The sequence below is a fragment of the Mus musculus genome, chromosome 2 (assembly GCF_000001635.26).
Source record: "Mus musculus strain C57BL/6J chromosome 2, GRCm38.p6 C57BL/6J".
NCBI classification, from domain to species: Eukaryota; Metazoa; Chordata; class Mammalia; order Rodentia; family Muridae; genus Mus; species Mus musculus.
Window position 1 is genome coordinate 90,132,299 of NC_000068.7, and position 25,353 is coordinate 90,157,651.

The window sequence follows — 25,353 nt, forward strand, 5'->3', positions numbered from 1 at the left end:
TGAGTTTCAGTGGTCAGAGCAGTCTCTGCAGGCAAGCTCTCCTCTTTCAGGGAAGGTGCACAGTTATCTGGTGTTTGGACCTCCTCCTGGCTGAAGATGAAGGCCCAAAACAGGATCTTTCCCAGAAGCTGTGTTGCTTTGGCCAGGAAGGTGGCCGGTTGTCTGGAGCCGAAGATGGAGCAGCCTCAGAAGCTCTGTGGCTCTTGCCTGTCCCAGAAACGGCTGGCCTCTGTATTCCACACCCTCACCCGTGCAGCCTGCCCTCCGCGGAGTCCCGGAGCCAAGGAGGCTCCCACCGGGGACTGAGGCACAAACCTCTCTGGCAGGGCGGACCCCTGTGCTCTCACCAGGAAGGTGGCCGGTTGTCTGGAGCCGAAGATGGCGCCGCCTCAGAAGCTCTGTCCTCTGGTCCCTTTTGAGCCAAGTGCTTTTGTCTATCCTTTTACTTGTATTGTTATATCTGTCCTTAAAACAAAGGTGCATTTCTTGTAAGCAACAGATTAATGGATTTTGTTTCTCAATCCATTCAGTTAGTCTGTGTCTTTTAGTTAGAGAAATGCAGCCAATGATATCTGGGATGATTTGACTGAGAATGCCTTCCATTGCCTCACATATTTGAATGTTTAGTCACCAAGGAGTCCAACTGGTCAAGAATTTTTATGATATATAGTCTTGCTGAGTAGAAGTGGTCTTGTTGAAGGAGGTGTGTCACTTGGGGTGGGCTAGGGGTTTCCAAAGCCAATATCATGCCCAGTCTTTTTTCTGCCTTCTGCTGAAGACCAGGTTATAAAGCTCTCATATATTGTCCTACAGACATGCCTGTCTCCTTCCTGCCATGATGAAGATGAACTAATTTTCTAAAGCTGTAGGCAAGCTCCCAAATTGAATACTGGCTTTTATAAGAGTTTCCCTGGTTAATGGTTTCTTTTCACATCAACAGAACACTGACTAAGACAATATTTAAAGTTATTAAAATGATGTTAGTTGCAGTCACTATGCTGTTTATTTTTGAAGGCTTTGTGTGTGTGGTTTTTTTTTCTAGTTTCTCACCTATACTCATTCGTCTCTTCAGCTGTAAATTATGCTTCCTATATTTTCTCAAGCTTTGGTTTGTTTGATACAAATTTTTTAGACTGTTTATGTCATGGACACTTCCTTCTTCTTCAATTACTGAGGATAGTTTGCTAGTTATATTACTCTATACTGGCCACCATAGTCTTTTTGGAGTTAAAATGCATTTGTCCAGGCTCTTCTGGCTTTCAATTTTTCAGTGAGAATTCGGCTGTTAATCTGATAAATTTTCTTTTTTTATAGGTTATTTTATTTTCTTACATTGCAAAGTTATCCTCCTTCCCAGTTTCCCCTCAGCAAACACCCTGTCCCATCTCCCTATCCCCTGCTTCTATGAGGGAGTTCACCCACCCACTCATCCACTCCTGCCTCACTGTCTTTGCATTCCCCTATGTTGGGATGTTGGGACATCGAGTTTCAACAGGACCAAGGACCTCCCCTCCTATTGATGCCAGATAAGGCAGTCCTTTGCTACATAAGCATCTGGAGCCATGGGTCCCTCCATGTGTGTACTTTGGTGATTTAGTCCCTGGGAGATATGGGGGTCTGGTTGGTTGCTCTTTCTATGAGGTTGCAATCCCCTTCACCTTCTTCAGTCCTTCCCCTAACTTTTCCATTGTGGTCCCCATGCTCAGTCAGATGACTGGCTGCCAGCATCCACATCTGTACTGGTCAGGCTCTGCCTTGCATTTTTTCTCTTGCAGTTTTCAATACACTTTGTTATGTGCACTTAGTGTTTTAACTGTGTTGTGCTGTGGGGAATTTCTTTTCTGGTCTTGTCTATTTGATATCCTGTGTGTTTCTTGTATTTGTACAGTATATCTTTCCTTCGTTTAGAGAAGTTTTCTTCTATGATCTTGTTGAATGTCTGGGTTAATACCATTGGCTTAGGGGGGTCTTTCTCACTCATCTATGCCTATAATTTAAAGGTTTGTGTTTTTTCATGATATTCCATACTAGCTATATATACTTTTCCTGTGTTTTAAATTTTTTCATATTTCTTTCCTATTTGATCTAGAACCTATACTTATATTCAAGTCCTGGTTTTCTATATTCTGGTTGATTCTTTCTACTTATAAGGTTTTCCTTTGGGTTTTCTATCTTAATTAATGAATTTTTCATTCCCATCTTCATTTCAGATTCTGTCCTCAGTGTTTTCTATCTCCTTATTAAATTTCATAAATAAAATTGCATAGTCCTGGATTTTTATCAGTTTCTGCCAATTTAATGTTTGTGGTTTCTTGGGCATCATGCTAGCATTTTTTTCTCTCCTTAAGAATGTTCTCCTTGATTTCATTCAGATGTTTCTTTGTGTCTTCTTTAAACTCCCTGAATTCTTTGATAAAGTTTATGATTGTTCTTTAAATTCTGTTTCCTAGAGTTCATCTATGTAATTCTCATTTGTAAACATTTCTACATGACTGGGGAGATTTGGGGAGAAAACACTGGCTTGATCTTTCATGTAGTTGGCACTCTTGCAATGAGATCTGGACTTTCTTTGTTAGTTCTTATGTTGTATTATTTTTGCAGACAGAGTAGGTTGTAGAAGGAAATTTGTAGGTGTGGGTTGGGTCTAGAGGTTAGAAGTACCTTGAGAAATGACTGAGCTGGAATACAAGATGTTATTCCAATTCTTGGAGTAACAGGGTGTAGATCTGTGGAAAAATTCCATTTGACATTGGACAGCCATGTGATTTGGGTAATATGTAGGAAGGATTCTGGCCTACGACTAGAGTTCCTTTACCATGCATGCAAGGAAGGCTGAACTAAGCTGGTGCACTAGTTATGGGACCTAGCATGGTGATTTATGGGAAAGGTGTATATGGGGATATCAGGAATACTCACCAGGCTAAACCTTGGTAGAGGATGTGGGGAGTCTAGATAGCAAGTGAGGTGGTGGAGCCCGCACAGAAGGTGCATGTGGGCAGAAGCCTAGAACTTGGATGCTGCACAGGCCAGTGAAGACTAGGCTGGGGCATTTGGTCCAAGACCCAGGCTGGATCTGGCAGGTTATGGGAATATAAGGATGATATATGTATGATGAGAGTTACTTACCATGCTAAACCCTGGAGAGGATGTGAAAAGTCTGGGTATTTATAGAGTGATGAAAATGCTAAAGTATGTTTTTTTTTTTTCTTACAAAGTAGGCACTTCATAGCCAGGGATCCACCCCATAATCAGCATCCAAACGCTGACACCATTGCATACACTAGCAAGATTTTATTGAAAGGACGCAGATGTAGCTGTCTCTTGTGAGACTATGCCGGGGCCCAGCAAACACAGAAGTGGATGCTCACAGTCAGCTAATGGATGGATCATAGGGCTCCCAATGGAGGAGCTAGAGAAAGTAGCCAAGGAGCTAAAGGGATCTGCAACCCTATAGGTGGAACAACATTATGAGCTAACCAGTACCCTGGAGCTCTTGACTCTAGCTGCATATATATCAAAAGATGGCCTAGTCGGCCATCACTGGAAAGAGAGGCCCATTGGACTTGCAAACTTTATATGCCCCAGTACAGGGGAACACCAGGGCCAAAAAGGGGGAGTGGGTGGGCAGGGGAGTGGGGGTGGGTGGATATGGGGGACTTTTGGTATAGCATTGGAAATGTAAATGAGTTAAATACCTAATAAAAAATGGAAAAAAAAAAAAAAAACAAAGTAGGCACTTAAAAAAATACTTCTCGGGGTTTTTGTAAAAATGACCTTGTATTTATTTTGAGGGGGAGGGGTATGCATGTGATAGTGCATGAGTCGAAGTAAGCAAACAACTTTCCAGTGTTGCTTCTCCCCTCCCACCATGTGGGATCTTGGGATAAAGCTTAGGTCATCAGATTTGGTTGCAATCACTTTTGTGTCTCCCAGCCTTCACTTAAAGCATGTAATAACTGAAATAAGCCCAATATCCACCAATGAAAGAAGTTTTTTATTTACTGTGATGTATTCCTACAATGGCACACTATTTAATAAAGTGAATAACAAATTATTATAATCCATAACACTAATGAGTTTCAAAAACATTAAAATCAGAGAAAAAGGACAAATTCAACAAAGTGCAACTATAGTGCTAGTGTTTATATGAACACAGCAAGACTCAATTAATACATGATGATAGAAATTGGAGCAGCAGCTGATGTTGGGTGTGGAGGAAGCTGTGTGCGTGAAAGGACACAAGAGACGCTTTCATGTCTTCCAATGGATGTCAAGGAAACTGTGTGTAAACTTATCAAAAAAAATCATCCAACCATTGAGAAATATTCATTATGAATGAAACTCCAGCACCCATCTTAGGACATGAGGTAAACACAAAAATGAAAGGCCTTGGTGATAGACAAATTCTATAGAGAATTTTTCAACCCTGAATTATTTACATCTGCAGTTTTCTCTTATTTCTGATTTGTTCTGATTCTGTTCTTTGCAACCAAAACCTAATATAAATGACATTTAAATCTCTAAAGCTAGGCATTCAGAATAATTAATAACTACTTTATTACTATTATAGAGTTGCTTTAAAGATTCCAAGAAGTAATAGGTATGAAAAGGCTTTGAAATATGCAAAAGCTATTTACTCAAACAGATTGTGCATCAACCACTCCGACACAAATTGAAATAAGGATGAGGGGAATCCCCATGCAGTTTGTAAAGTTGATGTCTTTTCATTGCAGGATTCTATTAACATCACTGTAATAGCTAGAGCTCAAATAAGGTAACGTCTAAGAAAATCCCTCCTTGGTTCCTGGTATCCTCATACTGACCCAATCCCCTCCAAATGATGAATAATATTGTCATCACCTTGATGTCTTTATTCATTGTGTAGCTCAGTTCCTGTTGTGTGTGACTTGTCATGTAAGGTTACCTGAAAAGAACACACATGTGGAGAGTGAAGGACAAGCTGCTCATTCAATCTGGCCAGCCTAGGGAATACATGTGTAGAATCAGGGAAGGAGTCCTGGGACTTCCTCCAAAATTGCAAGCAGACAATATAAAACAAATACTTTAGCTATTGGATGCCAAGATCCCTTCACATACAATAGCATGGTAACATCTGAAGGAAAATGAATAAAACTAAGGCCACAGAGCTGATAGGTAGCTGAGTAGGGTTCATTTTGTGAACTGGGATTCCCAGGGAAAAGCTACACATGTTTAAGATTCTGAAAAACGGACAATTCTGAAAAACTTACAATTTTGGAAGGTTAAGATCCATGCAAAATTATCATGGATTAGCTTTAGAGTCATTACAGCTATCCATTGTCCACTTCTTACTTAATCTAATGTGACTAATTATTAGATTGTGACTATTGCATGATCTTTGGGGTATGTATTAACTTAACAGACCACCATCTTCACCAACCCAAAAACTAAGAATGTTATCATATGACATCTGAATCCAAGAACAGATTCCCCCAACACTGCCCCATAACCTATCAGCCTGATATTCTTACCAATGTATTTTAAAGTGCCTTGATCTATTACCTTTATTTTCTATGAACCTGTTCCCACAGTGAAACATGGTGCTTGTGTAACCTGAATCTATAGTCCCACACTTTACTCATATCAGCTCAAGAATAAACTATTTCATTTCTTTCAATGTGAGAACTTTTATATCCACACATTAGAGAAGTTCTATTCCTAAATCGTACACACTATAAATCACTAAAAAAAGAGATGTAAAATAGACCAATTTGAACATACTTAAAAATACTGATACCTATGACATGATGGAATTCAAATAAAACAAAAACCATGAGGACACAGCTTTTAATCTGTCCCTTCACTGATGATTAAAGTCAGATGCGAGTTCTAGTCAGAGTAGTCATGCTGTTGATTGTCTCATGCTTTTAATTTTATTCCAAACTTGAGCTCACTTTTTTGCCCCACAACTTCCTCACAGCATTTTTCACCTCTGCATTTCTGAGTGTGTAGATGATGGGATTCAGCATAGGGGTGATGACCGTGTAGAACACAGCCACAAGCTTGTCTTCAGTGTAGGTGGAGGCAGGTCTCAAGTAGAGGAAGATGGCAGGTCCAAAGAACAAGACAACCACCATGATGTGAGAGGCACAGGTAGATAAAGCCTTGCGTCTCCCCTCTGCAGAATGGTTCCTCAAGTTATACAGGATAACAATGTAAGAGGACACCAAGAAAAGAAAGGAAAATACAGAAAATAATCCACTGTTAACAAACATAATAACCCCCACCACAAAAGTGTCAGTGCAGGCCAACTTGAATAAGGGATGGAGGTCACAGAAGTAATGGTCAATCACATTGGGACCACAGAAAGGCAAAGGGAGAGTGATGAAAATCTGAATTATAGAATGAAAAAATCCCCCCACCCAAGAACCAGCCACCAGCCGGTGACATTTGGGCCTACTCATGATAGTTGTGTAGTAAAGAGGTTTGCAGATGGCCACATAGCGGTCATAAGCCATCACTGTAAGCAAGAGAATCTCAGTGACCCCAAAGAAGTGGAAGAAGAAAATCTGAGCTAGGCAGCCCTTTGGAGAGATGGTTTTAATCTTGTTAAGTAAATCAGTGATGAACTTAGGGACAACAGTAGAGGAGTAGAGGATCTCCACCAAGGACAAGTAATTGAGGAAGAAATACATGGGGGAATACAGACTCTTACTGATGTTGACTGTCACAACAATGAGGCCATTGCCCAACACTGTGGCCAGGTACACAGGAAGGAACAGCACAAAGCACACCTTCTGCACATCTGGATCCTGGAAAAGGCCAGTGATGATCAACTCAGTCACATTTACAAAGGCCATGAGTTCAGTTCAAGTGTACTGGATACCAGTAGTCAAGAGACCTGAAATAAAACAAGCAATAATCGTGACACTATTCATTGTTTATTTTAGGAAGAATATTGCTCTGTGGCAAAAACAAGAGGAATGGCCTTAAAAGAGAAAGAGAAGTCAGACATTCACGGAAGCTAAAAGAAACAGACTCAAAAGGTTAACACTTTTAAAGAAACTTTAAAACATTGGACAGCAAATTACAGTGAAATCCAAGGGCATTATGCTTACATTCAGTATGACATCTGCTATGAAATAAGAATTGTAATTTGATACAATTAGAATCACCAGGAATAGTCAGTCACCTAAGAAATCAAGTTGCTGAATAGGGAGATAACACAGAATCACCTTTCCCGTATCATCACTCAGAAGCACAGGGAAAAGACATGGGCACAGTTAGGAATGCAGATAATGGGACTATGTTGTGGTTTCACAGAAGACCTAGGGGCAGGTAGGACCTAGAAACTGTTCTGATGATCCCATTACCCTCCAGGCTGCCTGGCTTGGCAGCTTTGATGTCAGTGTTTCATTGGCATGTCTATCCACTCAACCCCATTGCATTATTTTGACCTACAACAGATCCCTAGTGTGTGCTTTCCTCCCCATTCTTGCTGCCATCTCCTCACACTCAGAAAGCTGATACCTAAATTACCAAAGTCTTTAAGTCCCCAGCTGCCCAGCCCCATCCTTCCTGTAACAGATATCAGAAAATTGCTTTACCCTTCCTTCCTCAGATCACTCTGCTACCTAGGAATAACCAGGGCAGGGCTCACCTAAGTCTCTCTCACTACAGTTTAATGACCTGCTACTTAGGAATAACCAGGGAAATTCTGAATTCCTATAACTGGCTTTTAATGGCTTTAAAATCTGAGCCACCTCAACAATTCTTTTTCTTACCCCGCAAACATCAACTCAAGTATTTTGAAATCAGAGTCCTGTCCACCTCCACAACCTACCCTGTTCACTGGCACCAGAAACACCCCTGTTTCTTTCAGCCTTATGCATCTTCTAAGACCAAAAGCAGTCCTATTGGTTCAGTGAGTTTGCATAAATTACACGATCCCACAAATATCTTCTCCTCTCTAAGCACTGGGGAAATGCTTCAACCATTTCCCTTATGTAAAAATCTAGCCACACTTCTTCTCTACTAAAACATACCAACTGTTCCCACTGCCCTCATCATGAGTTTTGATATCTTCAGAGAAAATGTAAGAGTCTTCTTAAACTAACTGTAAACTCTGCACCCTTATTGTCATCCCCATACTGAACACTAAGAAGCTTTATTCTAACATAAAGTGCCCTTAACTCTTTCTTCAGTACATCTTTCTTCCTAAGTTATACAATGACCTGCACTGCTGTAAAAATGAATATCCATGGCTTTCCGTTCCAATAGCACCCCATCATGTTTCTTTCAGCAAAATTAATAGAATCTTTCATTATTTAAGCTTCTTCTTTATATGTCTTACTAAAAGCTATGTTGTTTACTTTTAAAATCATGATAAATTATTTTGTAATTGTTCGCATCTTGAGTTAATAGAAAAGAATATAATTTCAAAGCTACCTAATATATCAAACATTTATAACTACTCTATATGCATTAATATATTCAGCATATACAACAAACCTGTGAATTTGGTGATTACTGACAGAGAAGTAAATAAATTGTCTTAAGTTTACACAGCACCAAAGCCAAGATTTGAAAACTGGCAATCAGAGTGCAGCACCTGTGTTCTGTAGCTACCACATTATACCTAAGAAGAATAGGGCACATGTGTAGCACAAAAGTAAATTGAAACACAAATTATCAACTATTAGAAGGAAGGGATACGTTAATTTGACAATCTAAACACATACCTCTCATTTGATTGCCTGTTGATCAACTCCTGATCTATTACAAAAATAAAGGTAGATTTACTAGAACCAGTCTGAGACATTCAGAGACAAGGAAAATCATGTAAGGACCCATGCTTCTAAGCTTCATCAACAAGAGGAGAATACACAGTAGCTCTCCTCTTTGAAAAACAACTCTATCTATTATCTCAGCCTTTCATGTATTTCTTTTCTCTAACCCCCACTTCTTTGTCCCTACTCTTTTACATAGCTATTAATAAATACATCCTCTCCATCCACAGTGGTGCCTTACCTAGAAATACAGATGACAAAGTGACCAAGATATGGAAGCATAAATCAGCAAATGAGCATGTAGAAGTTATATCAAGTAGTCTCTTAAAATTTGCATTACAACAAGTGGCATCATGCCTGAAAAAAATGTAAAGCAGAGCCTTGTGTAGCAATTATGTCTAACCACTACACACACACACACACACACACACACACACACACACACACACCACAGAGTTTAACAGATTTAACAGATGAACTCTGAATCTAGGAACAAATCACAAGTCCAACATCATGTGGCTGCTAAGAAACATTGGTCTTTGCTTATTGGCACATCACCCACCTTTAAGTCAGAAGAGCTGCTGTGCACTTGTTCTGCATTGGAGCAAGGAGTTGAATAAGATGGAACTGAAAGACACCCAAGATGCACCTAACATGAACTTCATAATACAGCTGAGATGGGGATGATCACTGTATTCTTCCCTCTTAAATCCTAGTTCTTAGCAAATGAGGTCACTTTACTAAGAGGCCCTCACAGCATATGTCTCACCATGACACAGTGTACCTAATCCAGATCAATATCAGCTAACTCCTCTAAGGGTGATTCTGAAAGAATTCAAAGACATATTTTACTTCCTATTCACAGATGAAGTGACAGAAGCAGAGAGGGGTTAGTTAGCTTTCCAAACCCATGCTCTAGTTACTTCCAGTTACTAACTTAAAAACTGATGCTCCTATGAAACATCTGCCTGCTTCCTGAAGGAACTGAGTAGTGATACAACTGTGACTCAAAGATCAAGGACAAACACCAGCAGTCTTGGGAGCTTTATAAAACAAGATAGATAACACCGAAGACACATGACAAAGAAAATACAGGGGAGGGGTAAATCAATGATAATATATGAATTTAAGAAATAAGAACCACAAATTTAAAAAAAAAAACTGAAATTTAAAAATCCTATTGTATTGTGGGAATCCTACCTCCTCATTCAGACTCCAAGAGTTGTGAATAAGTGCCCAGAATCTTGAACTATTTAAAATAAATTATGCTACACACTGTAGACAAGAGACCAACTTCCCCATAGAATTTCTGTTCTCTAGAGTAAAACTTTGCTAATGGAATATGATGTAAGGACAGGATAAAGCTGTTTCAATTAATTCCATGCATAGGCATAAGATTTTAGTAATGTTGTGGAAATATAATGAAAGAAACAACTTTAAAAGATGTTTCCCACACACATTTCCCCTGGAAATAAATAGCAGAGTATAAATGGCATAGCCCAAGGGCAATAACTCTGGGTAAGCAGTTAATGAAGTATGCACTACAATCATGCAGGGTCCCCTCATCACTTCTTACTCTCCCGTTTCTACTTCTATTTAAAATGAAAGCCTTGGCTTTCAAGATGCTGCTATCACCTGTCACTGCTTGCTACAGCCACAAGTCAATCTCACCATGATCTTTGACACTGTGGCTGACAGCAAGCATTTGGGCCACATCTCCTTCAAGCTGTTTGCAAATGAAGTTCCAAAAACAGCACTTTTAGGCTCCAATAATCTTGGTTCTCCAATCTCATAGGTTTTGGCCAGTATTGTGCTTTTATCTTCACTCAATTCTAACAAACACACACACATACACACACACACACACACACACACACACACACACACACACACACACACACACATACACACACACACACACACACACACACACACACACATACACAGCCCTTCATGACTCATTATAGTCTTTAAACAAATGACAAGACACTTTAAGGCCTAAGTAAAACCATAATGAGTGGATCCCAAGTTAAGTAGACAGAAAACAGATTTGGTTCTTTGAAAGGATAAACAAGATCAGCGAACCCTTAGACAAAATAACAAAAGAAAAATAAAAGGACCAATATTTTTTAATATATCAACTGATAACATCCAAGCCCAGATAGAGTCAATGAATCTGCTGAATTCTGACAGACCTCTGAAGAACTATCACCAGTACTTCCCAAACTATTTTGGAAAAGATAAGGGAAAGAAATGGTACCAGTATTATCCTTCTATCAAAGTCATATAATATACAATAACCACAACAAAATGAGCTAGAGTTCGATCTCCTGATGAACATAGATACAATATTGCTTAACAAAATTATCAAAAAACAAATTCAATAATACCCTTCATATTTTACAGGATAGTTTGGGAAGTACTGGTGTTAATTCATCTTCAAAGACCTGTCAGTATTCAATAATGAATTTTTCTGGGCCAGAACATTTCTCAGTTGATAGACTGAAAACAATATTGATTCAATCCTTATTTGTATACTATATAAAAGATGGAGAAAAATGAGAAATTGAAAAGGTAATTTTTGCAGACTAGAAGCCTAGATGTCTGTGTAAAAACACAATCAATAATAGTCAGGGCAACATGTCCCCACTATAGTCCAGCAGGAGAGATCAGGAGGATTAAATGGGGAGTGAGAAGGAAGACAGAGAAAAGAATAGAATTTGAGGGGGGACAACTAACACAAAGGGCACTTGAGGGCCCTTACTACAATACCTACTACAGTACAAGCTTCTTAAAATATGTACATATATAAAAGAAATTTAAATGGAATTACCAAGTAACTGGTGAAACAAAGCCCCAGCTGGATAGCTCTCACCATCAAATCAAATTTTCATTGCTGAGAACGGGCTACATCTAATTGTTGGCCAAAAGGACTCCATGAATACTTCCAAGCAATTCAGGCTATTGCCACAGCTATTGGTTGCTCTCTGCAATGATGGTCCTATTGATTAAAATAACCTTTCCATATCTGATTGAACACAGAAGAGTAGTCGAGCTGACGCCTAACTAGAGCCTTCATCCCTACCAACTACTATTGACAGTACTAAAAGTACTCTTTATACTGCCAGGAGAGAAAGATAAACAAAAGCCCACCCACAAACCCTTTGGTCTACAGTGGTGATGGCATGCCTGCATATTATGCTGGTACAATAGTGGCACAAAAGTTGTGGAAGCAACCAACCACCATTTTACCAAATTTAATATCCACTTTATGACCCATGCCTGACACTGCCCTGTTGGATAAGAACCTAAGACTAGATAGGCCATTGACCTAGGGGAAAATCAGATACTATTGTTCTTCTAAAGGAATTAGTTCTCCTAATGAAATTCTACTATAGCCATAAACCAGTGTCTTGCTCAGCCATCATCAGAGATGCTTTCTCCTGCAGTAGATGGGAACAAATACTGAGGTCCACACATGAATAATGTGCAGTGACTCTGGAACAGTCAATCCTAAATCAGATGTCTTCATCAAACCCCTCCCCGTCAGTGCTCAGGGAGCTATGCAGAAAAGGAGGTAGAAAGATTGTGAGAGCCAGAAGGGTTGTGTGGCACCAAGAAAGTGTCTGAGCAGCATGCACAAGGGACTGCACAGGGCTAAGCCGATCAGGTTCTATGATTAAGAGAGGAAAGTAGACACAAGCTCCCATTCCAAACAAGGAAGCTATCTCCAATTGACAACAGTTTACAAAGGAAAAAATTTTCAATCAGGTTTCACTGGGTATATAAACCACACTGAAAGGGCAGGACATCATGTCCAGCTGTAGATGGATACATAATAAAATAACAAAACTCAATATTATTTTGGAGATACTTTTATCTCATAGTGCTTTATTTGGACATTTCTTACCTTGTTGGCCCATTATTTGTATGTTATGGTTTCTGGTTTTGTACTTTTATTAGTTTTATTTTTTTGTTTGTGAGTCTCTGCATGTCTATCTGTTTCTCATGCATTTTTCTTTTTTATGGTTTATCAGGTTTGTTTTATTTGCCTATTTGCTTTCTAAAGAGAGGAAGAAAGGTGTCCTGTTGGATGGATAGAGAGGTCACAAGATTCTGAGAGGAATCTGGGATGAGATAAAGGAGAGGAAACAGTGATAAGAATATATTGTGTGAAGAAGAATTTATTTCCAATTAAAGAAAAAAACTAAAAATAGATCCAGATATACCATTTGTGGGTATTTACTAAAAGACTCCAAGTCACTATATCACAAAGATACTGGTACACCAATCTTTATTCTGCATTATTCACAATAGCTAAAGTTGGGCATATGAATTAAGATTCAAGGAAGAGGTCTGAGCAGAGCTAACAGTTTGAGTCATTAACATGTGACTTACTGAAGGCTGCATCACTTGCATACATTCATGTGTAATAGTCATGCAGTATTGAGAGATAGGGCTGTGATCACACTGGCATCTCTGTCAGGGGGTGGGATTGTACCACCACGGGATGGTAAGAAAGTTAAGTGGGTAAACCTGAGTTAGAAGAACTAACAAATGAAGAGCCTGAGATTAGAGGAAGTTACTCCCTGAACCACTGGGGTCCTGGAAAAGGAGCTGTCCCACCCCTGACCCTAAGAGTTGATCACAGGTTTGAAGCTGAAGTCAACAAGAAGGCCTTTAGATTCCTGCTACCCATTTCAGTAGCCATTAGTATGAGTTAAATATAACATTAAGTTAATTATAATTCAACAAAGTTAAAACAATGCTGTGAATATTTCAAGTGTTCAATAGCCAATGCGACTTAGCACAGATACAGATATCTCCATCAGAGAAGCTCCTATCAGCAATGTTGACCCAGATATTCTACAGCATCTTTGAAGCAAAAGGTTTGCCTGGAATGTGAGCACCATGAAAAGATGCTCTCGGTCTGGGCAGCATCATCTCACTAACTCTTAGAACTAAGTTTCTCACATAACACATGTTCAATTGGTTTTGCTGAATAAATTATTAAATGAACACAAACCCTTGAAATAGATCATTGCTTAAGAAAATTATGTTGCAATTAGACTGTGTGATAAGACCAAACCATTGTAAACAATACTTGTAGAAAAAAAATTTTACATGAGAAACTACAATAGATCTGATGCCGTATGACACTTTGATCCATTCTCCTATTCCTCTTTGGGATTATGGAAAAGACGTAGGAATAGAACAAAATTAAATTCATATTTTTAGGTAACACAAAACAAAGTACTTCAATTTCCAGCCTCATTAGTGAGGGCCGCGTGATGATTTTCTCAGATAATATGAAAACAAAAAGGTTGTGTGGCGTACGTGAAGAATCTCTTTGAAGCAAAAAGGATCCATTTATCCTTCTCTTTCTTACAGCATATGAATTCAAATTTTTTTTATCTACCAACCTCATGTGATGACTAAAATTTAAACCTTTTAAATGAAATTTAGGACTGAGTTCATCAGTCTTTCATTGCAGTGGGCCTATGATCACTGCTACATTAGACTATCTCCAGGCAGTGCTGGACTTTCTATCTCTGTACTTTGCATTCTAGATCACTAACTATCTCTTTTTATGTTAATATGTGGCCAAAACTTAAAGATCCAAACACTCAATAGAAAAAGAATGTAGAACTATATACAGAGTAGTTTCCAGCATTCTGCAATTTTTCTTGCAAAAAAAATGCATGTTATTTATATTTTAACATGACAGATCAGTGAGAGATTACAATGCTGAAATGATGTAGTTAGACTGTCACTATTTCTTGAATTGAAGGTTTTTTTTTAATTTTCACAAGCTTTTTGTTTTTTAACAAATGGTCAGCCCTGAAAACAAACATGGAAGTAAGATTATATAGACTGAGTAGGTTGTGTTTAAGAATATGTATGTGTATATGTATACATATATAACTATAACAACAATTAATGAAAAATAGGCCATGAGTTTGAAAGATAGCATAGAGGAAGGGTATGAAAGTGGAAATAAAGTAGTTATATTACAATCTCAAAAATAAAGGAATTAATTTAAAAACAATGGGAAAATATTTTCCTTTAATCTCTGTGGTTTCTTCCGTCGAGAGTAGAACAAAGAGAATAATGAGCTCTCAGTAGACCCACAACCCTCAGTAGGTGAGATAATTTCTGAAAATGTTGATAGTTCACTGAAATAGACTTTATCAAGCTGTGCAGTCCCCAGCCACTCAGAAGTCACTGATGACGACCTATGTGTAGCTTTAAGTAAAGAATCCTAACCTGTAGGGGAGGGAGTGAGGAACTCTAACACAGTCAACTGCTCAACTGGAATGTCTATGTCATTTTGGACATGTCTAAGTTTCTTATATGCCAAAAAGTCACAAGAACTGAAATTATTCATGGGAATTGTCTAGTGATTATAATTAGTATATTATATAAGACTCTAGGAACATCAGAATAATAGAAAAATCTTTGAATGTAATGTTAAGTGATGCATTTTTTCAGATAAGAAGGGATAACTGGATTGAGAGCCTTATTCCACAGTGTCCCCTGATTAATTCCTTTGACTGGTTTCCTTTCTAAATTAAGTGTAACTAACTTCCTTTGTAAGTTATTATCCTGGGGTATTTTAAATAATTAAGACAAAAGGAAGCAGCAGAAGAAACTTTACCCAAATTGTATTTGTGAAAATATTCTCATTGTACTGGGTGCAGCTGGGTTAAGGAACATTTCCTAGTAATTTTACATTAGGTATTGATAACTAATAGTGTCAAAATTAATTAAATGTTTCAAAAAAGCAGAGAGATTGAAGAATTTTTCCAACATGAGAATGTTGGAATCAAGATGATAGACATGCCAATTACACTGATCAGACAGATTACTTAACATTTTATAGATGTATTGAGATATTATATTATACCCTATAATTATATGTTACCAAGTATCATTTAAAATACATTTTTCTTACTTAGGGAAAAAATACATTTTTTTCTTACTTAATAACAAAATTTCTTCTTTCCCCTTCCTCCCACCAAACTCTCCCATATACCTTTCCCACTCTCCTTTAAATTCATGGCCTCTTTTTCTAAATTGTTATCATGTGCTTATATAACCTGTTCACTCTGTACACTGTTACTTACATGTATGCTTTCAGGGATGACCTAAACCTATAAAATTTTAATGGGCTTTGCATTTTTACTTGGCTTGAATATTCAAATTACTCCAGCCATAATAGAAGCAGGTATCAGAAAGATAATCAAGATTACAGAGAGGTGGCTCAGTGCTGTGCTTGTATGCAATGCTAGGACACCATGCAATTTTGACTTACTAAGGAAATATACAAAGGTAATAATCTGATGTCGTCGTCAAACTGAAGGAGGGAACTCAAGTGAGCAGCAGCCTCATGATGGAAGAAATCGACGGGATGATAGTTCAAATGCGCTTAAAGGATAGCAAAACTGTATTAATTTCAAAGACGGAGTTGACCGATGTGCAGTTCCAGAAGCTAAGAAAGCACTTCGAGACAGACCGTTACCCTAATGAGGAAACTCTGCAGGCCTTCGCTGAGGAACTCAAACTACAGAAAGACCTCATCAGATCCTGGTTCATCACTCAGCGTGACAGAATGAGGGGGTACAGACGGTTATTTATGCGCTACTACAGGGATTGGAAAACGTCCCGTGAGTACTCTACAACAAGAAGTTTCGACAGGCAGAAGAACTCCAAGGAGTGCTCTCAGAATGACCCTGGACTCCCCGAAGCGTTGGAAGCCTTGAAGAAGCTCAAGCTCTCTTCTGGGTATCAAAGCAGAGATGGCATGTCACAAGATTTCTGACTTTTCAACTTCTTTGTGGGGGCAGGCGTCTGTCTATGGGAGAAGGTACATTAATAATAAAGTGTGCATTCATAGAGTCGAAAAAAAAAATAATCTGATGTCGTTAATTTTTGGTTACCATTTTTTAATATCTCACAGAAAATAGACCCACTTCAATAATAGGTTATTTTTTTTAATCATTAGTTCTCCTTCACTTCATACCTATATTCTTTTTCCCCACAACTTCCTCACAGCATTTTTCACCTCTGCATTTCTGAGTGTGTAGATGATGGGATTCAGCATAGGGGTGATGACCGTGTAGAACACAGCCACAAGCTTGTCTTCAGTGAAAGTAGAGGAAGGTCTCATGTAGAGGAAGATGGCGGGTCCAAAGAACAAGACGACCACTGTGATGTGAGAGGCACAGGTGGAGAGGGCCTTGCGTCTCCCCTCTGCAGAATGCTTCCTCAAATTGACAAGGATGATGACATAGGAGGACACCAAGACAAGGAAGGAACACAGAGCAATTAAACCACTATTGGCCATTACAATGACACTCTCCACAAATGTATCAGTGCAAGCCAGCTTGAATAATGGCTGCAGGTCACAGAAGTAGTGGTCAATCACATTGGGACCACAGAAGGGCAACTGAATAGAGATAAGAACCTGAATTATAGAATGTAAAAAGCCCCCCAGCCAAGAAACAGCCACCAGCACGTGACACACTTGACGACTCATGATATTCATGTAATGAAGAGGTTTGCAGATGGCCACATAGCGGTCATAGGCCATCACCACAAGCAAAAATATCTCAGCCACTCCCAAGAAATGGAAGAAGAATATCTGAGCCAGACAGCCCTTCAGCGAGATGGTTTTAACCTTAGCAAGTAAGTCAGTGATGAACTTAGGGACAACAGTAGAAGAGTAACAGATCTCCACCAGGGACAAGGAGCTGAGGAAGATGTACATGGGAGAATGCAGACTCTTACTGACAATGACCATTGCAACAATGAGGCCATTGCCCAACACTGTGGCCAGGTACACAGGAAGGAACAGCACAAAGCACACCTTCTGCACATTTGGATCCTGGAAAAGGCCGGTGATGATCAATTCAGTCACGTTATTTTCCCTGGCCATGGATTCAGTTGAGGAGAAGTGAACATCAGGCAGTAAGTGTCCTAAAATAAAACATTGTAGCACCAGTTACATCATTTACAGGATGTCAGAGAAAACAACCCACTTACTAATCATTCCATTAGCCAACATGTAATAATTCAGAATTCACCATAGTACACTAACATTTTATGACATTTTGCTTTACTTAGTTTTATCATTGGAAAAGAGAAATCCATAGAAATGATTACTTGCCCATAACCACACATTTTGAATTTGGGCTGCCATTCAAGTTAAGAACATATATTTGTATACTCTTTACTACATTTTGATACCTCTTCTTCTTGAAGAATTCCCTTGACATATTTCTTCACATCTATTCTTTATTTCTTTCTTCTATGTCTCAAGGAGTATCCATTTTCTATTGTATCAATATATTAATGTAGGTGAGGTGAAAATATGTCTCACTAGTAATTTATGACTACCATTGTCACTATAAAATATAAAAAGAAACACTCACTTAGAAGTCAATCAAGGCTTATCACTTGGAAAGGTGATTAGCAGAAGAGAAACACCAAGGGCTAATGTAAAAGTTATGGTTGCTCTCATATTCCATTGTAAACATAAAAACCAGTACAATCACTCTAGAGAACAAACTGCCATCAAGTGTATGTACAGGTACTTCCATCAGTATGGTGCAAGGAGAGTCTAACTCTACACACAGGTGTTACGGGCAGTGTATGGGGCCATTTGGAACTGCTTTTGATGTAATTTTCCCAAACTTCACATTCAGGAATACCATCTTGGTATCTTAAAGTCAGTCAAGGTCACAGTATTTAAATATTGTAAATCATGAAACACAACAAATCAGATCTTTTTTATATTAAGAAGCATCATTTGCAGGTATATGACTTGATAGAGATGACCATGAGAGATTTTTCTTTCCTGATACAGTAATAGAACACTCCCAGCCACACCCTTCCCAAGGAGACAGGATGAACTTAGAAGAGATTAGGCATAGACAGCCCCTTACCCTCTCCTACTGTTAAATGAATATTTCAGATAAGATACTTCACGAGCTTCTGTCTATGTAGAATATAAGCATAACAGTGTGTTTGGTCAGGTACATCCAATGCTGCTGTGCCTGGTATTTATGTTTGCCTAACTCTTGAATAAACTATACAAAAGCTACTTGAGACAAATATAAGTCACCATCTTCTTTACCATCTTTATCACTAACAAGGCAATGCTTTCTGCTCACTCATGTGCCACTGCTCTGAATTACTTCACTGTTACATGAGGCAAAGATAGTAAATTTCCTACAAACATAGAATTATGAATTATACTATTTTACAAGAGAAAAATGTAATATATATACATATATATATATATGTATATATATATATATGGAGAGAGAGAGAGAGAGAGAGAGAGAGAGAGAGAGAGAGAGAGAGAGATCAAAGCTATGGTAGTATTATTTATCTACCCAAATAGAAGTCATACTGTCTTACTTTCTTGAACAAGCACCTATTATGGACCCCAAAAGTGCCAAATATAGACTAAATGAACCAGTCATTCATTAACAGCATCCATAGAAAAGGCATAAGAGAAGAGTTGAAATTAAGTATGACCTTTTAGAAATTTTAATTATATTTATCTAAATAAACACATAACTCTTCTTTGAATTTAAGCACAACTTAATCTTGACATTACAGAAATTAAGATAAATTTGCTAGAACAAATAATGAGACATCAATTATAGATAGGAGAATTGAGTAGATCCACAGTGTTTTCAGGCTTCATCTCAAATTCCTTTAGAAATTACCCTTGTCTCTGAAAATACCTGTGTGTGCTTGTGTGTGAGTGTGTGAGTGAGTGTGTGTGTGTGTGTGTTTCCCTGACTCCTTCTCTCTCTCTCTCTCTCTCTCTCTCTCTCTCTCTCTCTCTCTCTCTCTCTCTCTCTCTTTTCCTGGCCCCACTCACCCATTCTAACTCTCTGCTACTTACATGATAAGTAGTAGCTTTATACTAGAATATATACAGACGATGGCTAGTGAAAACTATGAGACCTTTGATGTTTTAATGTGACTGACCTGGAGTAAAGTAATAGAGCCTGTGTCAATCACAGGCTCCAATCTGGTTATCCCCAAATAGTATTTTAAAGAATGCATAACTGTAAAAGAATTTTGGCATCATTAAATTTTATGCTATGAATTTTATACCATAAGAAAAGTCATGATCTTAGTTCTTCTCTCTTCCCTAACCAACTTATCTCAAAAATAAATTCTTGTGGCTCTAAGAAAACATTTGACTAGCCCAACATCTTATATCAGCTGATAAATTTTGTGTCGTGCATTTAGTCATGCCACCTACCTTTATGTCTGAGCAGCTGATATATACTCTTATGCTTCCTTGGAACAAAAAATTGGACAGCATGAATTTCAAATACACTCAATGTGCCTCCAAGTTAGCATGATGTTAGGCACCTTGCTGGAACACATCACTACTCAAGGTTTATTCAGACTTAGGAAAACCGAGCTCGGAGAATAGCTGGATTGTTGCCTGAAAATGCTGGTCCTAGAGTAAGCAAGATCTATAGAATAATACTACCAAGTAGCTGAATTCTCACAAAAGACCCTTAGATTATACCCAGCTAAGCCACTCTGGGCAGGGCAGGTTACAAGGTTAGTGCTGAAAAGAATTTAAAGAAAGATTATTCTAACTCCTTCTATTCATATATAAGATGACACAGGCTAAAAGAGGACAATTAATTTCCCAAAACCACACTCTAACAATTTTCTAGGTACTATCTAAGGAATCATTGTTCTTTCAAAAAAATATTAGGCTATCATTGGTGATAGGAAGTGATTATTGTTACTAAGGAGTTAGCTTTGTCTCCCAGAACATACCAAAAAGTATCCTGGTAGCTTTTGAAAACAAAATGCAGTAAAGTTTAATATGAATGATGAAATGGGAAAGAAAATACAGGACATCTGCATTTGGACTTGTAATTTTTAAGAAAGAAAGTCCTTAAGAATAGTAAACTCAAGAGTTTCTGAGATCCTATTTGACAAAGAACTACCCACCACACCAAATCCAAGCACTGGAACTGAATGCTCACATACATGAAAGGTTCATAAATCAACCCTCGTGTTACCAAGGGACCAACTTCCCCATGGAATTTCTTTTCCCTCTAGTAAAGCTTACCAAATGAAGTATGGCTTGAAGAAAATATCAAAATGTATTTCAATTATTTTGCTGTCACTTTCATTGGTTTGCACACAGTAGAGAGAAAGAACATGAAGTGTTGAAAGTAGGGAGTGTTTGACTAAACTTGCCAACTAAAAATTAACCCCAAGTGAGTAAGGAAAGAAAAGACGGTTGGTTACTGGGCAGGCGCTGGACTGATAAGCACCGGATTCACTACCCACCTTCAGCTATGCCACCCCACACCTCCTTCCTATTCCTCATCGCCTACATTTCTCATTTTAATAAGCGTTCACTTTGTCATTTCTGTACTCTTCAAAAGCTACCTTCATGCATTTTGTGCAGTTTGTATATGAAAAACACATAGACTCTTTATGGCTCTCTCCCTCTGTCAACAACAGTGGTTCAATCGTGGAATATAGCAGGAATTTCTTTTGAAAGTGATGCCTTTTTTTTGATCCATTCATTTGCCCATCATTTAACAAATATAATATTCAGTCCTTCGATGGGTAGAAAGATAAAGAAAAAAAAAAGATGACAAGAAATACTAGTGGACATACCACATGATAAGACCCTAATTGCTGACAATGTCACACATTTTGACTCCCAGACATAGAAAAAGCAATCTGGAGCCAACTGGGAAACTTCCTGCTGCTCAGCTTTCATGGTGCCAAAGAGACTATGCAGGCTGCTGAAGAGAAATAGCATCCGTGATCTTTCCCAGTTCTGGACACATCTGCTACAGTACTGACACACCAGAAACTCCATTGTGGCGTGTAATTCTAAACAAACTCATGCTTGTTCCGGTGAGGAGCCGGCATCTGCAGTATCTGTTCCTAGCCCTGAGTTCCATGCTTGGCTCAGCTAGATGCAGGCAGTGGCAGTCATGCCCAGCCTCCACCTCTAGCTTGGTGCCAAGCCGCTCTGGTCTCTGAGCTGTCAGCAGCCAAACAACCATCCACCCCACGGCTTGACTCTGCCCATGCCATGGCTGCCACGCGGCTGTGCCCTCTCATTTGCCCACCTGAATTGTCGCAAATGGATGAATGGAAAACACTAGACAATCTTAATTTTAAAATTAACATGAATGACACAACCACAGGACTCGGAACCTTTTGTACTAAACTCATCATCTATTCTATGTTGGAAATTCTTCTGGTGGTGGAAGCCGCCACTGGGTCTGACAATGACCTACATCCTGCATATTATCTTGCTCTCCACCTCGCTGAAAAAGGGTATTCCTTTTCTCCCACATCCCCTCTTCCTCTCTCCGACCCAGAAAACCTGCCTCATTATCTTTGCCCAGTGATAGCCTTCTTGTCTTTATTAGCTAATCAAATAATTAGAGGAAATCCCCCTACACTACATGCTCACTGGAACAGTAGCAACATAATAGCTATAGAGTAACCATCTGGTCTCTGAATAGATTTGAGGCCTGTTCACTCATGACTGGTCAAAAGCCCATATCTGGGAAGATCATAGATCCTAGGATAGAAATTATTATAATTGTTGTTGTTTCTGCTGTTGTTATTATTGTTATTGCTAAATAGCCATGTTGTCAAACTACTTTCTAAATGTTTGTTTATGTTTATGATGTTTGTGTTTATGTTTATTCTGACAGACCTAGGGTGCTTTCAACCCTGGTCATAAAATCCTTCTGTAGTGGGCAGTAGTAAATGCCTCCAGTTCCTGGTCATCCAGAGAGTGTTGGGCATGGGCTCCCTCTCATGGCATGGACCTCAAATTAGACCAGTCATTGGTTGGCCATTCCTACAAGTTCTGTTCCTCTGTTGTCCGCTACACATCTTACAGGTAGGACAGATTGTAGGTCAAAGGTTTTTTGACTGGATTAAAAGTTGCTAGTGTTACCTTCATAGATTCTAAGGAACTTCTGCTGAGCAACACTTCCACACTGCCCTTCAAATACCCTTCAATTCCAGTCTTCTCTTCTCATACGCTACCTCTCCATCCCTCCCCCACCACCTGATCCCTCCTGCTCCCATTGCCACTAGCCCCCAATCCACCTTCAAAGTCTATTCTATTTCCCCCTCCCAGGGAGATCCATTCATATTCCTTAGAGTCCTCCTTGTTACGTCTCCTCTCTGGGTCTGTGGATCATAGTGTGATTATCATTTACCTAACAACAAATATCCTCTTATAATTAAGCACATAACATGTTTGTCTCTCTGGGTCTGGGTTTTAATACTTTGACAAAATCATAGGTTTGGGGCTAATATCCACTTATCAGTGAGTACATATTGTGTGAGTTCCTTTGTGAATGTGTTACCTCACTCAGGATGATGCCCTCCAGGTCCATCCATTTAACAACTCAGAGCTCTTAAATATTAGTAGATTGCTCATATTTCTGTTAATTAAAAATATATGAGAGGGGTCACAAATCCCTTCCAGTCGGCGCCAGCACCATCACACCTTGGGCGCAGAGTCAGCAGAAACCCCCAAGGTCCCCAAAGGACTCTCCACGGGACATTAGGACCTCTGGTGAGTGGAACACAACTGCTGCTTCCAATCCAATCACCTGGGACCTGAGACAGCATTAATTGGGGAAGCAGAAAACCCAGCCTGACCAGGGTTACAAGTTCCTTCCAGTCCACACCAGCACCAGGGCACCTTGGGCGCAGACTCTGCAGACACCCCTAAGGTCCCGAGAGGACTCTCCATGGGATCTTAGAACCTCTGGTGAGTGGAACATAACTTCTGCCAGGAGGCAGGTTCGAACGCCAGTTATCTGGGCACCTTCCCTGCAAGAGGAGAGCTTGCCTGCAGAGAGTACTCTGAACACTGAAACTCAGGAGAGACCTAGTCTCTCTGGACTGCTGATAGAGGCTAACATAATCACCTGAGGAACAAGCTCTAACCAGAGACAACTATAACAACTGACTCCAGAGATTACCAGATGGAAAAAGGCAAACGTAAGAATCTTACTAACAGAAACCAAGACCACTCACCATCATCAGAACGCAGCACTCCCACCTCACCCAGTCCTGGGCACCCCAACACACCCAGAAAGATAGGCCCGGATTTAGAAGCATATCTCATGATGATGGTAGAGGACATCAAAAAGGACTTTGAGAACTCACTTAAAGAAATACAGGAGAACACTGCTAAACAGGTAGAAGACCTTAAACAGGAAGCACAAAAATACCTTAAAGAATTGCAGGAATACACAACCAAACAGGTGATGGAATTGAATAAAACCATCCAAGACCTAAAAAGGGAAGTAGACACAATAAAGAAAACCTAAAGTGAGGCAACGCTGTAGATAGGAACCCGAGGAAAGAAATCTGGAATCATGGATGAGAGCATCAGCAACAGAATACAAGAGATGGAAGATAGAATCTCAGGTGCCGAAGACTCCATAGAGAACATCGGCACAACAATCAAAGAAAATACAAAACACAAAAAGATCCTAATTCAAAACATCCAGGAAATCCAAGAAACAATGAGAAGACCAAACCTACGGATAATAGGAATTGATGAGAATGAAGATTTTCAACTTAAAGGGCCAGCTAATATCTTCAACAAAATAATAGAAGAAAACTTCCCAAACATAAAGAAAGAGATGCCCATGATCATACAAGAAGCCTACAGAACTCCAAATAGACTGGACAAGAAAAGAAATACCTCCCGACACATAATAATCAGAACAACAAATGCACTAAATAAAGATAGAGTATTAAAAGCAGTAAGGGAGAAAGGTCAAGTAACATATAAAGGAAGGCCTATCAGAATTACACCAGACTTTTCACCAGAGACTATGAAAGCCAGAAGAGCCTGGACAGATGTTATACAGACACTAAGAGAACACAAATGCCAGCCCAGGCTAATATACCTGGCCAAACTCTCAATTACCATAGATGGAGAAACCAAAGTATTCCTCGACAAATCCAAATTCACACAATATATTTCCACAAATCCAGCCCTTCAAAGGATAATAACAGAAAAGAAGCAATACAAGGACAGAAATCATGCCCTAGAACAAGCAAGAAAGTAATCCCTCAACAAACCAAAAAGAAGACAGCCACAAGAACACAATGCCAACTCTAACAACAAAAATAAAAGGAAGCAACAATTACTTTTCCTTAATATCTCTTAATATCAATGGACTCAATTCCCCAATAAAAAGACATAGACTAACAGACTGGCTACACAAACAGGACCCAACATTCTGCTGCTTACAGGAAACCCATCTCAGGGAAAAAGACAGACACTATCTCAGAGTGAAAGGCTGGAAAACAATTTTCCAAGCAAATGGTCTGAAGAAACAAGCTGGAGTAGCCATTCTAATATCGGATAAAATCGACTTCCAACCCAAAGTTATCAAAAAAGACAAGGAGGGACACTTCATACTCATCAAAGGTAAAATCCTCCAAGAGGAACTCTCAATTCTGAATATCTACGCTCCAAATGCAAGGGCAGCCACATTCATTAAAGACACTTTAGTAA

At 39.1% G+C, this 25,353-nt stretch overlaps 2 protein-coding genes across 3 annotated transcripts; both read right to left on the reverse strand.

The window, feature by feature from the left end:
* Positions 1-5,782: 5,782 nt before the first annotated feature.
* Olfr32 (olfactory receptor 32) lies at positions 5,783-17,692 on the reverse strand. Of its 2 annotated transcripts, NM_010980.2 has the most exons (5): positions 9,969-9,995; positions 9,331-9,395; positions 9,010-9,125; positions 8,721-8,754; positions 5,882-6,880 (listed from the first exon to the last, which is right to left on the reverse strand). In NM_010980.2, the coding sequence occupies exon 5, from the start codon at positions 6,837-6,839 to the stop codon at positions 5,913-5,915; it is 927 nt and encodes a 308-aa protein (NP_035110.1). In that variant the 5' UTR covers positions 6,840-6,880; positions 8,721-8,754; positions 9,010-9,125; positions 9,331-9,395; positions 9,969-9,995; the 3' UTR covers positions 5,882-5,912. The 2 variants fall into 2 exon arrangements, with proteins under 2 accessions (XP_011237652.1, NP_035110.1); XM_011239350.1 differs by lacking the exons at positions 8,721-8,754; positions 9,010-9,125; positions 9,331-9,395; positions 9,969-9,995 and adding an exon at positions 17,638-17,692 and having other exon boundaries at positions 5,783-6,880.
* On the reverse strand, positions 16,721-17,738 carry Olfr1270 (olfactory receptor 1270). The gene has a single exon (NM_146985.2). It carries the CDS (start codon positions 17,704-17,706, stop codon positions 16,792-16,794), a length of 915 nt encoding a protein of 304 aa, NP_667196.1. The 5' UTR covers positions 17,707-17,738; the 3' UTR covers positions 16,721-16,791.
* Between the last annotated feature and the right edge of the window lie 7,615 nt (positions 17,739-25,353).